The 17,819-nt window shown below is 47.6% G+C and overlaps 1 protein-coding gene and 1 long non-coding RNA gene across 3 annotated transcripts in view; one reads left to right on the plus strand and one right to left on the minus strand.

The window, feature by feature from the left end:
• The window catches only part of zgc:77784 (uncharacterized protein LOC402947 homolog), a 37,078-nt gene that overhangs the window by 1,021 nt on the left and 18,238 nt on the right, over positions 1–17,819 (plus strand). For both annotated transcript variants that reach the window (XM_029171185.3, XM_029171186.3), the window contains exons 2-6: positions 6,876–7,202; positions 14,994–15,151; positions 16,333–16,453; positions 16,524–16,662; positions 17,510–17,637. In XM_029171185.3, coding sequence (XP_029027018.1) covers positions 6,876–7,202; positions 14,994–15,151; positions 16,333–16,453; positions 16,524–16,662; positions 17,510–17,637 — 873 coding nt within the window. The remainder of the gene's footprint in view (positions 1–6,875; positions 7,203–14,993; positions 15,152–16,332; positions 16,454–16,523; positions 16,663–17,509; positions 17,638–17,819) is intronic.
• Positions 14,216–17,536, minus strand: LOC129605012 (uncharacterized). The gene is made up of 2 exons (XR_008696472.1): positions 17,394–17,536; positions 14,216–15,218 (listed from the first exon to the last, which is right to left on the minus strand). It is a non-coding gene; the product is annotated as an uncharacterized LOC129605012 (long non-coding RNA).

The raw sequence follows: 17,819 nt of genomic DNA on the forward strand, positions 1-17,819 counted from the left end.
AAAGTGAAAGCATTTAACTCTGGCTTCCAGCTCAGTAAGTCTTAGGAACAGGGTCACGGTCTGAGGAGCCGTCCACCCTCCACCAAACGCTCCTAAACCATCACACATATTATTAAATGTGCTTTCAAAAGCCCGTTTGTTGTTTACCTTTGAGAACAGATTATAGTTTAAACGACTGTTTTAATAACAGCTTAAACATTCAAGCCTTAATCCAATCCCCCCCAAAAAATCTGGGCTCAAAAAACAATTTGTGAGAGTGCAGATGTCTTTGACATTCCCTGATTAATTGACTAATGCTGGCAGTTTTATTTGAGGTTTGAATGCTGCGTTTCGGTTGTATACATTTAGTGAATGAAGTTCAACTTAAACTAGAATAAACCGATAAGTAATCTGATCATTACTGTTTTTCTCAGTCTAATAAGGGTTGAGTTGAAAGTGATGAAAAAAAAAGAATGTGCAATATTTTTTATAAACAATTTCACAAACCACCATATTCTTTTCTTGCACTGTTAACATGAGTCCTTGAAGGTGCCATTTTGAGTTGTGACCATTAGTTGTGCTGCAGAGTAGCGCTTCCTGTCACTTCACCGTTCACATCGTGGGGTCGATGATGCTCCACCGAGTCGCACAATTCATGCATCAAGTTAAGTTTCAACTGTTTGTCACATACACGCGTGACCATTTGGGTTCAGGAGGCTTCAACCAAAACATATGGCTCATACAATTCAAATAACAAGCTGGAAGACCCTGAAACGTCTTAATGAGACTCCATCCCGTTCCCACAGACGTAGACACGATTCAATGATAATATTAAAACCTTAACAGAAAGCTGGCTTTTAGAATACAGCATTTTTGAGTTTTTGTCTTGTACAGTACTGTATATTATCTCTACACATGCGGATACTGAGGCATGTACTGGTTGTCTGTCTGTTGCTAAGTCATTGGTTTATTTTACCAGTTTTATTTAACACCCGTTTTTCCACCAAATCCCCTGAGCTCCGTGGCCCCTGTGACTCCTCTCAGCGCTCGCTTGGCTTCCTTCTATAAACGGCTGCCACCTCTCTTTGTTAGAGGTAATATTCAACACCCACACCATCTGCCCACATCCATTAATCTGGAGTATTTCCTCTCATTCTTATCTCCACTATTCTGCGCGTGCCCGTAGGGTGATTCGATTCCGTCCAAACAGGTTTCGTGACGCGTGCGTCGAGCCAAACGCCCTGTGGTGGATTGGTTTTCGTGCAAAACGAGACGTGACGCGAGTTGCGGCTGCGTGTGTTTTGCTTGTGCTGCTTATCTGGCTCATAAATTCTTCGGCGCTGGCCTTAAAATGCTGCTGGGGCTTTTGTTTGTGTTTCTCCGAAAACTTTGCATGCGACTGGGAAAGAAAACACAAACACACCTCGTTTAACGCAGCAGGTGCTGCTTACACACACACACACACACACACACACACACACACACACACACACACACACACACACACACACACACACACACACACACACGCACACAAAGCGGAGCTCAATTAGTCCAACATCAGCACAGACTCTAATACATCTCATTGAGATTGAGCTGTATTCAGACTCAACAGTGGAACTAATCGGTGCTAAACTACCCTTAGCTGGTGATTTGTGTCCACTCCGCCTGCCCACTCATTACTTAGTGACAAATATCACTAAAGGCTGCTAAAGCCTCTCAGAGCCCCTCTCCCTGAAATGACCAGGGATGATGAAACCACTGCAGAAGCTGGTTAGTCTAATGTGTCACACTTGAGTCATGCAGCCGGATGCTGATGATGCCCCACTTCTGGTACAGTCGCCGATGACATCATGTCGAAATTAAGATGATGGCCGAGGTGGACGGGTCCAGAACAAAGGCTCCAGAAGTCCAGGTCGACGGCAGCAGAAAATCAGACCCGACAAGTCTTCTTTGAAAACGCAGTTCAACACGGCACGTCATCGTCCTCCCACAGAGACCGCTTGGCAATGTCACGAGAACGCGCTGAATGTTCTCCGGCCTTTTTAAGTATGCAAATGAATTGAAATGAAGCAACAAAAGGCATGAGGAAATCTCGGCAGAGAGCAGACGGCCCCACAGACAGGCTGCCAGCCTTCTGCTCGCGCCTCCCTCGCTCAAACTTGCGTGCAAAGTTTGTCTTTGAGCTCCGTGCCCAACAGGTAGTCGTCGTGTTTCTAGCAGATATCAAGCTGTGGCCTCAGACAGGTTCTACGTCCCCGCGTGCGTTTCCCTCCGAGTCGCCGGGATCAGAGGCACGACGGGACGTCCCCTTTGTTGTTGTCACGCGCCGACGCGACGGCGGCGGAGACGCGGGGTTAATATTTGTAAATATTAATTCATGAAAGCAGCGGCGGTTATGTAACGGCACAGCCGGGGGCCAAGACGTGCCGAGCCCGGCCCGAGTCAGCGGGCGCTGGGAGGCGCGGCCGCGATCGCCCCCTCAGCTCCCACCCTTCCGACTCTGTGTGTGAGATGAGGCAGAAACGTACGCGGCGCCGCGAGCCAACGTGGAGGCATGTGTCACAGTCTGCAGTTCAGACCAGTGCAACCACTGGTTTGTTAGAGCCGCCCGCGGCCTTAATGGTCGTTTGTTTCACTCTCTGCCTCCTTTGTCTGGGTCCGTTTCGTTGTGATTGTGATTGAATGGAGACATTTGCACAGATTAGATGCAATCATGACAATAACCTCCTCCAATCACTCATGACTCGGTGGCGCTAATTCTACTGGAAACCAGTGTCATGTGCACAAGCGTTTACTGGCTTCATTAAAGATGTGTTTGCTTAAAGGTTAACTCAGCATCCAGTTGTCTAAATAATGGTCACATTTTACCAGGCTGTTAATTTGCCTTGCTACTGTTGTGTAGAACGGGGATACACCTCAACGTTACAGTTGTGAGGCATTAAACCGAAACACCGAGCTGTAAAGTGCCTTTTAAAGCCGGGGAGAACATGCTTTGTTTCAGCTCTTCAGCCCTGGACTGTGGAGGTTCACTCTAATGGCACGTTTCTGGGGCAGGCAGGTGTTGTCAGCAAAAAAAAAAAAAAAAAAAAAAAAAAAGCCTGTAAGCTCCACTTTACTCCAGCAGCTCGGCAGAGCAACACAGTTGGTAGTGGTGAGATCATAGCGGAGCATTTGGCGGATAAAGAACTCGATATTTCTCTCAGGATCCAAAAACAGAGTAAAACAAAAAGTGATTCATGTTCATGTCATCAGGTGGAAGCAGACACGAATCCAAATGAATGAGCTGCTGCTACAGAAGCACCTGCTTGCTAGCAGCTTACAGTAAGTCAGTTGTATTCATGTATCACATTGTTCCCTACATTCAAAATGTTGGTTCATATATAATAGAATATTAATAGTTATGCAAATACAATAAAAAGATTTTAAAAAGGCAAGAAAGACACACATGGGAAGATCTCTAAAATATATTAGGAAGGTGAGAGAAACTTTGCGTGTTGCATTGAGTGTGCTGTGTTTAGCCTCCGTGGGCAGGACGGCCTTCAGAGTCCTGACCTGCAGCAGGCAGACGCGCTCTCATTCACATGGAGCCCTTTGATGCTGGACGACGGCTCAAGGTTGACCTCCGTCCTCTCGTACGGACCGGCCCGCGGACCCACCGCTTGTGGCGTTACCGCGGCGATCAGCTCCAGAGCTGCTGGCTTCTGTCAGGCCACGGCCACGGCGGCCTCTCCCATCGACCCGCGCGTTGAACCCGACGTTGAAGCCTCCGCTTTGTGCCTGTGTTTACTCTCGGCAAAGCACCGCTTTTGTTTTATTTGCTGCCGAGGAGCCGCCCGAAGCAGTCGGACGCGTCTCCGATCTGCTGTTCTGGAACCTCTGTTCTCCAAAGCTGCTGCACAAGTAGCCCGTGTCCTTGCCTACTTGCTCGTCTCTCGTATATTTACAAGTCTTTTTCACAGCAGAATGCCCCGGAACAATGTTTTTCCACACAAACCGAGCCGCTCTGAATTCCCGGCGGTGCCTGAACGTCTCCCGGGACCAGTAGTTAGCTCTAATGGACCTGTTTGTGATCAGACTAAAAACTCACCTTTGCCTGTGACATTTAATTTTTCTATACAGGCTTGACAGTGTTTTTCTCTCAAAAGGCGCTTTCAAGCGCTGCATCACAATCTTCCTGTCACAAAGCAAATATTACTGAGAGAATATTCGTTGCCCTCAAACAACACGTCGCTGTCATGCTCAAGGTGACGTAGACTTTTTGCTAATTGCACACTTGTCACTTTTCACCTGAATGTGTTTGTTTGTCCCTATTTTTCTCCTTCCTGATGAGGCTGCTTTGTGGGTAATGCATCAGAAGGGCACCACGCTGACCCACTAAAACTCATTAATAATCTGCTGTAAAATGATGATGCGTACACTTTTAATTATCACCTGCTTTGTGAGATTAGCCAGTTTTTCTGAGTTGATATAACATCTAATATCTATAACCTGTAAAATATGAAGACTCTGAACTGAGTAAACAACCAGTTGAAAGCCTGTATGTGATGTTAGTCTTTATTTAATCAGGAAATCACACTGGAATGAAGACTCAGCTAATTATTAGATAACATGTCACAGCAGCTTTAAGGCGATAATTGTGTTAGTGTTGTGTTTACAGCTGGGTTTGCCTCCTCAAGTCACACGTTCAGTTTCATTCCTTCTAATGATCATTTAAAAGTTGAGGCAATGATTCTCTGTACTTATTATTGTCAACAAATGTCAGAACGAACCCAAAGCCAACAATGACTCGCTGTGACTCACCGTAACGTCTATGAATCCGGAATCTGATTTTATCGCATTCACCTGAGCCGCTGAGCTTGGCTGTTGTTGAAAAGCTATTAGAGACGCGCTGCACCGGCTGACACGACTCGTCCTCGTGAAAAATGTGACCTTAGTTTTTTTTTTTTTCAACACAGAGCTGCAAAGACTCCGATAAACCGGCTTCTTTTACAGTCTGCGAAATGGATTTCTGTGACAAATAAGGCCGTTCTGTGCCTGTGCAGCTCTTTTTTTAAGACAGTCACATATGTTGTGAGTAAGACAACCAGCAGCGATGTTCTCTGTTTAAAGCGACGGAGCTCTGGCACAGACGAAAAAGGCTGAAATCAAGTTCTACATCGGCAGATCTGCCCGGAACAACAAAAAACACGGGATTCGACTGCTCGTCAGCTTGGTTTTAGTTGTTCAGAAGCCGTCTAGCTGCTGATACTGTGGAAGTGTTTGTCTTAGTCAGATCTGATTCTCCTGAATTCCTCCAAATAACATCATTTTTACTATATGTTGTAAGCAGAGTTGAGCCAGGTGAAGGTTTAATACAGATCCTTCCTTTACTAGAACCACAGGAAGCACAATGAAAGCTGGCGAACAGAGACTTAATAATGTTCAATTGTAATATTATGTTAAAAACAGTTCTATGAAGCCAACGCTTCGTTTCTTTATTAGTTACACACACTGTACAGTGCTTCAGAGAACTGTAAAATTACAGCACTACTCTTTCCCTTCAGACGTCATGTCTCCGTCTCTCCTCAGTATTAGTTTTCCCGTTAAACTCCAGCTTTGACTGACGCGGCACAGATCCCAGCGTGATGTAACTCCATCGCGCGAGGCGGGATTTCAAACTGTCCGTGAACGTTCCGGGCGCTTTGAGCGCGCGGCTCAGCAGCGGGACGCGTCTGGGCTGCGGGCGCCGCCATCAGAATGGCTTATTCTGGGAGCGGAGACAGCGGTGCCAGCGTGTTCCCTCCGCTCGTACGACGTACAGATGTTGGTTTAACATAACACAGGGCGTAATGGTATTTTAATGAAGTGGCTCCCAGCCTGAAACGATTGACAGTTATTATTGTGCTGTTGTCAGGACAGACTGTGAGTGCTATGACACGTTTTAATGTCTCCATTAATATTCATGCACATCCTCCATTAGTGTTTGGAGCCGTCCTGGACTGTGACCCTGGAGTGTTAGCCGCCGGATCGCTCTTTAGATGTTTACTTCAGGTTTATGCCAGGATGGCGACTTCTGACCCGCGCGGCTCAAATCAGTTCATGAAAAGACATAAATCTGCTTACAGCAGAAAAGTGAAGCTTTATCCCCCCCCCCATGTTGGAGATTTAACTGTAATGTAACATCGGCGAGTGCCACGACATGTGTGCCGGTAGGCTGGCTTTTCATGTTGTCTAGATTATGCCCCAGAAATAATGGCACAGTGACCATTTCATTTTCTGTGGGAGTCAGGGAGACGCCATCTGTTCCTCAGACTAAAATAAAAGCTCCGGAGTTCTGAATTATTCATTTTTCTATCTCTCACACATTGTAAAAGATATTTGGTGGTGCTCTAAAAGCTTACCTCTCCTCTTCAGGCCGTCTGCTTTTCCCTCAAAGCCGAGGGAAGATAGTAATGGATCCCCGGAGAGAGGGATATGGGAGTTATCTGTATTTCTTGGCTCCGGTCCCTAAACTCTTAGGTCCGTCTGTCTTTCCAGCAACTGTCATTTCTGCCACTTCACCGATCCTGACTGACATATAGATTAGTTGCTGCCGTACAGTATCGCGGGGCTGATTGCGTCCCGCTTCCCGGTGACATTGTCCGTTATATGACATCAACATGGCGCGCCTGTGTTTCTCTGTTTTTCCTGGAACCAGTGATGCCTCCCTTTGAATCCAGTCGAGCTTCAAAGTGATGATTTGCCGCTTCGCACGCATTCCTTGTCTTCATCCAGCGATGGTGAAGACAGAAACTCGCGCCCTCCCTCCCTCGCGTTTTTGACGCTATCTGCGCTGTTAGAAGGAGATTAGATGTTTTCACGAGGGGCGGGGGTGCGTCACCTGGATAACATCTGCCCTTATCTCCGCTTCGCAGGGTCCCGGCCAAGGTTTGAAGACAGCGCCCCCCGGATTGTGGAGGACCCCTCGGATCTGATCGTCTCCAAGGGGGAGCCCGCCACCCTCAACTGCAAGGCGGAGGGCCGGCCCCCTCCCGGTATCGAGTGGTACAAGGATGGCGAGCGGGTGGAGACGGACCGGGACGACCCCCGGTCCCACCGCATGCTGCTGCCCAGCGGCTCCCTCTTCTTCCTGCGCATCGTGCACGGCCGGCGCAGCAAACCAGACGAGGGCGTCTACACATGTGTGGCCCGCAACTACCTGGGAGAGGCCATTAGTCGAAACGCTTCCCTGGAAGTCGCTAGTAAGGCTCCGCGTTATTGATCACGGTCCTAGCGTGTGTGTGTGTGTGTGTGTGAGCGTTGTGCGGTACATATGCCTCACAGTGGTGTCCCAGATCCTTTTGCAGCCGTCTGGCAGCTTTGCGGAGGTTCACCAGAGAGTTGGCTGCGCTTAAAAATAATGATATGTGACAAGCGGACTGCAGGAGGCAGCCCCACAATAGCTGGTGATGCGGTCGGTGATAAATTAAACAGTAGGGCCCGTGGATTTGTTCCTAATTTTATTCTACCTGCAGCAAAGGGGTGTGCAGTGTGCTGTCGTTAGTCGCTTGCCGTCGGAGAAGAGGTAGTGAGAACTCAAATGCAGAGGTGACGTGAATGTGATAATAATTTCTGGTGTCTAATGAAGCCGTTATGTGAGTTAAAGAGGCCCGTGGGCTCAGGGCTGGCACACACACTTACCAGCTGTGGAGCTGGAGGTGCTCGGGACTGACATTTGGTCGCGGTGACTGATGAAGCCGAGTCGGAGCGGGTCCGTTCCAGTCTGGCTCAGTCGGATCACTGAGTGCTGATCTCCAGTACATCTGGAGCATCTCTAACCGCAGCTTCACCCGACGTGCGGCTCGTTTCGTTGTAGTTCCTAGTGTTTGATGGCTCATCAATAGACAGCGATCGGTGAAGGAGCCGCTCACAGCTTTTCGTCTTTGTTTCATAACTGCTCCATTATGTGAAGCGCTTCACTACAGCGGCTACAGGGATTCCTAGCGGGCTACTTTCTGTATTTACTTTTAGCTGCCGGTGACTGTTTGAGTTCATTTCTGCTAAACTACGTCTTTGGGGAAGCGTCGGGAGGCTTGTTTATTGCAGGACTTGCAAATCCGCACCCTGTGGAGGCAGCCGTGAGACGGACGATGTTCACTGCTTGGGGACAGCGCTCCCGCGTATCAGCGTCACTCACCGTTTACGGCGGCCATGTTGCTGACGCACAGCAGACAGATGTGAGCGCCGCCGCGTCCCCTGGGAGTCGACCCACAACATCACGCACGTGTCGAGTAGCGGCGGCTCCTTTCAGCAGCAGGGAGGCGTGAGCTTCATCATATCGTTGAGAGGTGAAAAGCTCCCTGTAGGAGAAGGCTCCATTATTCCCCCTCATTGGTCCAGGACCCGTGCCATTGTCTTCCTCCTCCACTTGCTGTGCCAGTATGACTTGGCCCTGAGCTCAGCTGCAGCTCTCGCTGGCTTGGAGAAATGGATTAGTCAGCGAGTTGATTAGGGGAAGAAGCATAACAGATTAGCAAGGTCGAATTGTCCTCGTGAAAAACCACAAAACAGCAATTTGAGCGCGGCCTTATCTCCCGCCGTGCTGAGGTTTCTTCTCGTGGCTGCTTGACCTCATCTGCAGCCTGTGTCCTAAAATACTCACAGCCTCTTTAAATACGTTGTATTTCTTGGGACTATGAGCAGCTGGAACGGTTGCAAACACAGAGGAGACAGTGCACATTTTATCAAATGCTTGAAAATGAGATTTGTGATTTGAGATTTTAACCTGCAGGTTCTGACTAACAGCGTTCACGAACGCCTGTTGTGTTCTAATGCAGCAGCCCAAGGCCAGCGAGGGCATGCGCCCGGACCGCTTGGAGGTGGTCTCGGACCCCCCACGCTGCCCCTCCTTGTGTGAGGTTGTGCTAACAGTGGGAATACATAGTGACCCAATTAGCTCTGGCAGAGTTAGGGAAAGGGGGGTCGGGGGAGGGGGAGTTAATGAGTGGCCAGTTTTAAGCTGGTGGTCTAGCGTGTGTGTGTGTGTGTGTGTGTGTGTGTGTGTGTGTGTGTGTGTGTGTGTGTGTGTGTGTGTGTGTGTGCGCGTGTGTGTGCGTGTGTGTGTGTGTGTGTGTGTGTGTGTTGGCTTTATGTGCAGGGCAAGAGTCAGAGGGACAACAGGTGGGAGGAGGCAGGAAGGAAGAGCTTTCCACCCCCACGGAGCAGTAATTAATACTGATGCATCTGTTAGACTATTAGTGCGACTCTGAGTCGGGAGCAGGCAGTAACCTGGTTTTATGTACATTAATTACATATTCATTTGCACTGAATGATGCATAATAGATTGAGCTGCAAGACTAAGCCTTTCCCCTGCAGTGTACGTACTTAAGGAGCTCTGAGCATCTTATGTCTAGCTTCATTGTAACAGTGTGACTCCCGGTGCCTCCCATGCGACAACACAGCGCTGGCCTTGTGTCTGCGAGGAGCCGCGTGGCCCACGAGGTGCATTACCGCGCTCTGGTGCCATTACAGTCTAATTTACACAGGGCTGATCAGGGCTGGGCTGGGATCAGGACTCAGCCTTGGACGCCTGCCCAGACGGCCCCTCCTCGCACGCACCATTCATTTAGCCACTCTGCCTCAGTACAGTAAGTGTAGCCGGCCGTCTCTAATGGCCATTACTTTGCTGTGTAATAAGAAAAAGGGGGGCGAAAAAAGTCAAGGGCAGCGCGGCGGCGGAGTGCTTAGCATCCCTGCATCACGGCAAGGAGCTGGGTGTGATTCGCCTTTCTGTGTGGAGTTTGCATGGTGTCTGTTTCCTGCCACAGTCCAGACACATGCACTTAGCCTGATTTGAGGCTGTGAGAGTGACTGATTGTCTGTCTACAGTGTGTTTGTGGGCCTGTGATGGACTGTCCGGGGTATACCCCGCCTCCAGCCTGATTGACAGCTAGGACGCACCGCCGGCCTTAAGATGAGATGAATGTAAAATTCGATCACGGCACGTTTTTAGTCAGAACATCGCGTTTTAATTTCACACACATTTGAGCGTTTGTCACTATTTGTTGCACATTAGAAGCTGTTGTTGTTTTTTTTGTTGTTGTTTTTGTTTCTCACTTGTGGAGCACCTCAGCTGCTTTTCTTGAAAATGCCAGCAGCAATCTTTATTCTGTCTATTTCTTTCTTTCCCTTTTACTGGAAGCTGCCAGTAGCCAGCTGACTTGTCTGGCTGTTGAGAAACCAGAATAATGAGACAGTGGGTGTGGGTGGAAATCCATGCTTCTGTTCTTCCTCTCTGAGCTTTTTGGCTTTAACAGAAAACAAAAAGAGAAGGGGGGGGGGGCGCTGAGGGCAGCATTCACCGACGTGAATGTCCGTCTCGGAGAGAAGACGCTCACAGAGTGGATGCAGCAGGATTAGAATAAAGTAGGACGAATAAAAATAAAAGCCAGATGTTCCTCTTACTTCTGATGACGGATTATGAACAAGTCAAAGTTCTGCTACTGCATCCTCCTCATCAGACTGCACAGGTTCTATTATGTACAACAATAAATTAACAAGCTTCTATTTTTACAGAACCTATTCCCAGCCCAGGGCCAGACCAGTTCCTCATTAACAGGACTGAGCACCTTTCAGCCCTGTGGCCGAACGGTGTTACTGCAACATCAGCGTTGGTGCTCCTTCTATACAGTGGGCACCGTTTAAAAGTGCTACAACAAACCGGACAATGTGTGTGTGTGACAGACACACACAGCTTCTGGGCGGGAGATGTCGGGGAACGGCAGCGAGCCATTAGTAAACCAGAAGAGTCAACAAAACTTTCAAATCCTAACTGGCAGAAACAGACACGTCTGAGCCGCGGAGGCCGAGGCTCGGCCATAAACACTGTTTGCCCCGGAGTCTTCTCATCCTCCATCAACACAATCGCACAATGGATGGATTATAGCACCCTCTCTCCTCTGTGGTCTCCATTAGCTGTGACAGGGCAGTATCACGACAATGGGATTAGGCTGCCTCCCTTTCGGCTTTACTGCGCTCCAAAATAAAAGAACAATAGGATCCGGGCGCCGGCTGGTGTCGGGCTGTCAGAACCGGACACTTCCTCCGTCCTTTAACCTCCCTGCTCGCCCTTCTACCTGTCAGGAGAGAAACCTGGTAACTGTTCGCACCAGTGTCCTGCCCACGCTGCTCCCCACAGTCGCTGTCGCCTCATTTTTAGCATAAATGCTTTTTTTTTCTGTCCCGCCTGCAGATCTCACCTCCTCCTTCCAAATAATGCTCTGGTGTTTCTCTGTAAAGTTATAATGAGCAGGAATGCAATGAAAACAATTTCCCACTGATTCATCTCTTCCCTCCCTAAAAACACCAACAGATGGCCTTTCTGACGGCCCAGAGCTCCCCTCCGCTCAAAACTACATTATAGAGATAAGTGTCACTTAAAAATGAAGTGATGAATATTTGCTGTGAGATTAAATCTCCTAATCTGTATTTCCCTGGAAACCCAGTGGGAATAAGGATGGACCCACCAGGACTTGTTTAGCCCTGCTTTGCCTTCGTTGCCCAGGGAAACATTAGGATTTGTCTGATGGAGCAGGGTCAAATCTCAGCTGCCCTGCAGTTACTGCGCTGTGCGTCTGAGCCCAGGGCGGACGGACGGGCAGACATGGGAGCGCAGGGTCCGCTTTGGGAGATTATTTGTCCGAGGAGTGGAGTCAGGGGAGCGCAGCCCCTCAGGGAGGAGGGGTTCTCATCTCTGTGTTTCTGTGGCGGGATCACCATCGAGTACAAACATCCACGGGAAACTCTGTTTGGCATGACAGGCTTTAAAGTCGGAGCAAGGAAGGATCAAATTAACTTGAACACAGCTTCAAAGACGAACCCGGAGCTCGTGTTGCTCAGTGTTCGGGGGTAGTGATGTCAGGAATATATTCTGCTCTTTGGCATGTGTTTCAACACTCAAATGTCCCACTTTCTCAGAGTCTGAGCCCGGGGACTCTCTGGGTTTCAGATGCTGAAGGTGTGTGTGTGTGTGTGTGTGTGTGTGTGTGTGCGTTTGTGCGTGTGTGTGTGCGTGTGTGTGCGTGTATGTGTGTGTGTGTGTGTGTGTGTGTGTGTGTGTGTGCATGAGTGCGCGCGTGCGTGTGTGTGTGCGTGCATGTGTGCGTGCGTGCATGTGTGTGTGTGTGTGTGTGTAGTTCAGGGATTAGCTCTCTGCCCATAACTTTTTCACTCCAGTCACCATGGCAGTGAAACAAAGGTCTCTGTGCGCCCGTCTAACCAGGCCTTACAGACGGAGGTCTAAAAATAATGCAGTGCATTCAATTAGCCCTTCAGCTTCGCGGAGCATTTGTAACAGGCAGCCAAGTGAACAGCGTCGTGGTTTTTTTGGTGAACAGACCTTTGGGAGCAGAGTGAGTGCCTTTGCTGGTTCCACTCCTATGACAGTTGTGTAGCTCCTGCAGAGGCTGCTTTAATTGTGCTGTTGTATGTTCATGCTATAAAGTGTATATGTCTAGAAGCTCTGTGCAAACCTCTGGCTAGTTCCTCTCCAGTCACACAGAAGCCTGACGGTGAATAATTATTAAAATATGACTGCAGTGTAGTAAGACATGTAATAATGTAACAACTGCCCCTTCGCGCCGCTTGAGGCGCTGTTTTGGATCCTCCACATTCTTAGTTTGGTTTTACAGTCATTTGCTGTCTGTGCTGTGTAATTAGTTTGATGCATTCAACTGTGTTTATTAGTATTTAAGCCCTGCTTCTGTTTGCAGTGATTGCTGGTGTGCGTTTCATTTGATGTGTTGTCCTTTGTCACCTGTGAAGGTTGGTAGTCGTCCAGTGTCGTCGTCTTGTGTGTTTTCATGTTTTGTTGCCCGTTGAGTAGTGTGTGTAGTCGTACCCTGCACAGCAGTGATTTTTAGTTCTCACATTTTGTTAGAGCTTTAGTCCTGCCGTGCAGTGAGTCAGTGTTTAGTTTTTAACCTCTGTTCATTTATTAGCAACCCTGTTTGTATTGAATAACTCATTTAATGCTAACTTTACTTCTGTGTATTGGGTCGTGTAATTGGGGTCTTCCCTCTTCCCCTGCGACCTGGTCCGCGGATGCGGCCATGGAAGCGCATAGGTTTAGTATTAAAGTGTTTTTAGTGGCACGATGTGGTCGCAGCTGTGTGCGAGTTGCACGTAGGTCGTAGATTTCCTGCTTAAATGTAAGCGCTGTACTGACGCTCTGTGAGAGCTATAGTTTCCTGCTCGTAGCGTTACCGCTCACCCCACTGCATTTCCTGTCCCGTTCCTTGTCAAGCCCCACCGGTTCGGAACCGACGGGGAGTTCGTAGCAAATAATGTCTGTGATAGAAGATCTGACTAATTCTTCTTATTTCTACAAAGTCTAAATGTCACAAAATCAAATAATTCCCTTCCTAAAGAGACTCAATCTTGACTTAATTTCAATAAAGTTCTGTTTATAAGAGCAAGTATTTGGTGATTGATTCATTCATATGAGGCAGAGGCTTTAAAGACACGGTGGGTGATGTGCAGGCGAACCCCCCCCCAACACAATTACATGTCAAACATCACAGGAGAATGTTTTTCCCTTTTTAAATATCTGTCCTGTCGATGCTGGAGATGAGTGCTGGTCTTGCTTAAAGGCCAGAGCTGCCATGTTCACACAGACCGGCTGCATAATTGCACAGCTTACATTTATTTATGTACCGAGAGTAATTGACTTTTACTTGATTTAATTGTATTTTTAGTTATGTCACTAATTTCTCGATATAAAGACAACTTAATGTTGTAGCTGTTTCTGTTCTGGCAGAACCAATGTGCACTTTGAAGTAATGATGTGAATATATGTCAAGAACAATGCAGACTTCACATCACCCCATGGCGTCGGCAGCAGAAATGACACGTCATTATTGTAACTAGCTGGTGTATAATGAAATGTTAACGATGCAACTCTGTGGAAAGTTGATGTTTTATGCTCAAGCTCCCAAAGAACAAATATGGAGTTGATGCTAAAAGATGAATCAAACAGTCTAATGTTATTTATGATAGAATTTATTTATTCATAGAGATTAACATCATATTTTTATTCGAGAATATCGTTTGAGTGTCGAGTGACAGAAAGATACCATCTTTGTGTCTGTATCCATGGCATGTAACTAAAATATTCAACAAAAGCAGATTGTATCTATTGATTCAGTTCCAATCTTACACTTTGGCTTCAAACTCCCTGAGAGCTGCAGGATCTGTTATCAATCAGTCAATCAATGAGGTGTGTGTGTGTGTGTGTGTGTGTGTGTGTGTGTGTGTGTGTGTGTGTGTGTGTGTGTGTGTGTGTCTGTCCTCATGCCCGTGCTGTGTCTTTCCATTACACAGGAAATCTGATGAGAAGCCTCCAGTTCACTGTTCACGCTGAGGCTTTCATCTGTCAGTCACAGGAAAAGATTAGATGGAACCTCGAGAGTCACCGCGTTAACCTTTTCATCCAGTCGTCATCCCGAGGGCGGCGGCGGCGGAAACCTCGGGGTCGACGCCAGGAGCCTCTTCGCTCGTTCCCTATCGATTTCATTCAAATCAGGGCCGGGCTGCAGATTTGTAGGATAACATTTGAAATCTGAGACAATCCCTTCATTAAGGCGGGGGCCTTTTTTTTCTGGAATAAATTATGAATGCACTGTTATTTGTTTACGCCGTGTCAGACTAGGAGACGTGCATTATTCATTTGCGCTGACAGCAGAGTAGCAGGCCACAGGCGGGGCTAACAAGGACGTTGTCAGGCGTCTGAGCGCTCATGCACAGGCAAACACAATAATGGACATTTTCCTAATAAGCTCGTTGTCAACCAAGCCTCAGCCAGAAGATGGTTCACTTACAGTAGGAGAACAACTCTGATCCACTCCCAAGACAAATTGGTGTGTCCTTTGATGGTGCCGGTCATGTGGCCGCGCTGCTGCTCACCGATCTGTGTCCGATTTCCACTCTTTGCTTTAAATACATCAGACGGACAGGGCCTCTCCGGCTAATTGGATTTCTCTGCGTTTCCTTCCCAGTACTGAGGGATGATTTCCGCCAGGCCCCCAGCGACGTGGTGGTCGCTGCCGGCGAGCCGGCCGTGCTGGAGTGCGTGCCTCCGCGAGGCCACCCCGAACCCAGCGTGTCCTGGAAACGCAACAACGTCCGAGTCAGCGCCAAGGACGAGCGGGTGTCTGTGAGTTTAACCAAAGTCGTGAGAATGAATCAGCAGGAGGTGAAAGGCGGCGCTGTCCTCACATGTACTGTGAAATGAAAGTAAAATATGTTAATGCCCAATAAAGTTGAGTTAGTCTGACGCGCCTCGTCCTGATTCAAATTGGTCACGACTGATGAAAAATTCATTCATGTTTGACTAATGTTGGCTGAAAACCCCATTTACCAGCTGTTTTACTAAATGATTTATGCGCCACTTGGTTTTTAAAATTCTCTGTATTTGTCAGCAGTTTAACAACATGCCAGAGACCATGTAGCACAATCTGTCAAGTGTTTTGTTGCCTTTTCTGTTTTCGTGGCTCAAAACATTAGTAACTAAGTGAGGAATCAAGAGCATAAGATGTATAATTATACTGTGTTTGTGGATGACCAAACAACAGCTACAATTCATTCTAATAAATGCAAGCCCTCATCTACAGCTAAATCATACTTTACTTGAGGCCACTTTCAGAAGTTCAGCTGAAATCTGACAGACGAAATCACATCTGACGATGCTTTCACTGTGCTATAATTTTAGAAACACTGGGTGCTTTTGGCCTAAATTGGATGCAATTTTCCATTCTTTTCTATGACTTATAAATTCACAGCTGGACACAAGTGCTTATAATGTGTGACACTTTTTGAAAATGATGAAAATCACAGGGTGCGGCTGAGAACTAAATACAGATTCAAACCGTCCTACACTGAACTATTTTAGGGAGAAGATTGGTATTAGCCTAAAACCCTTTGTGTGCTATTATTGGCTCACAGCAGTGTGTGAAGCTGGAGTTAATTGTACAGTATATAATTAGCTTAACATATCTATGAATCATATTTTATAAGGCTATCATTCAATTTGTATGTATAATTGGTACAATGTGAATAAATTAAATCATTGAAACCTCCATAAAATATGGAAATAACTGCGGAAAGTTAGAGGGATGTTGCTCCTTGAGTAAATGTGGGTTAAGACGATACCACAATAGCTGGAACAGGGCTATGAAAGGATTTGTGATTAATGACAGTATGTTCCAAGTAACTAAATGTGGATTATTTCTGCATTAAAAGCTGTGATGATTAGTTGTATCTATCTGGCGTCTCCACTCGGGGCACCCTGAAGGCTAATCTCTCGAGCTGTCACTGTGCTGTTTTTTTTTTTTTCAGATGCGTGGGGGAAAACTGATGATCTCTCACACTAGGAAGAGCGACGCTGGCATGTACGTCTGTGTGGGCACCAATATGGTGGGAGAAAGGGACAGCGATCCTGCGGAGCTGGTGGTGTACGGTGGGTTTAAGCGGAGAGTCCTCTTGTCCTACACGGGAAGCGCTTCTCTAACACGTCTAATGCTCTGCAGAGCGACCCGTGCTGGTCCGACGGCCCGTCAACCAGGTGGTCATGGAGGACGAAACCGTCGACTTCCTGTGCGAGGTCCACGGAGATCCTGCGCCCACTGTGCGTTGGCGCAGGGAGGAAGGGGAGCTTCCCCGTGGGAGGTGAGAACGATGGACAGGGATGGGATTCATCAGCACAAGTGTTTGCTCAGTAGTTGTTTTGTCATGTGTCTGCTAAAAAAAGACTTATTTTCATTTTAATCATATTTAGCTAAGCCTATTAATTAATATTACTAATACTAATAATGGGAGTGGCGTAATGGAACACTGATATGTAATGAAACAATAGCTGATTGTGCCTAGTTCAGCACTCAGACTGGAAACAAGGATAAAACGTAGCCCGGCTCCGTCCAAAGGTAACAAAATCTGCTTAGCAGCGCGTCTGATGCTCAGTAATTAACATGTTCAATCTCGTTAGTTTAATCCGCACACACGCTACAATGCAGCACAAACCTTGGCAGCGTTCTGGATGTCTGACATACGGACAATGGGCCTTTAAATACTGGGCCTACTGGCTCGGTTCTGCATCGCAGAGTAAAGTGGACCGCTCTGAGATATTCAACAGATTCACACACATTATGCATCATTCAAACTATGAGCAGTAACACATGTTGTTGCTCACTTGATGACACATAATTGTAAAGGTCCCAGTTTCACCGTCACGTCTTTAAAGAATTATCCTATTTATGTCATTTTTCATTTTCATCTGTTTCAAAAAGTATCTGAGATGCATTAGATAAGCACATTGTTCCACTGGTTCTAAGACCTAATTGGGAAAAACAAACCTTTCACCCGGGTAATTGACACGGAACCAAGTACATTATCTCACACACCTGGCACATTTTCCTTGCTTCGTGTGAATAGCTTTGCTTGTTGTTGTTGTTGTTGTTGTTGCCGTTACGCTCCTTTGTCAGATCTTACATTATCTCCTGTCTCGATCCCTCGCAAGGTTCGAAATCCGCAACGGCAACAACCTGCGTTTGTTCCGTGTGAAGGAGCAGGACGAAGGGACGTACACCTGCACGTCTGAGAACAGCGTGGGCAAAACGGAGGCGTCGGCCATGCTGCAGGTCCACGGTGAGACCCCCCCCACAGACCCCGCCTCCTCAGACCCCGCCCCTCCCCTCAGACCCCGCCCCTCAGCCGCATCGCACGAGGCCTTGTTCCACTTCCTGTCCGCTGCTCCGTGCTTTCGCGTGTTCGTGTTTTCTGAGTCCCCGTCCAGCGGCGCCGCCAGGAGCTTATGCTAAACCGTATGG

This window comes from Betta splendens, chromosome 13 (genome assembly GCF_900634795.4).
Source record: "Betta splendens chromosome 13, fBetSpl5.4, whole genome shotgun sequence".
NCBI classification, from domain to species: domain Eukaryota; kingdom Metazoa; phylum Chordata; class Actinopteri; order Anabantiformes; family Osphronemidae; genus Betta; species Betta splendens.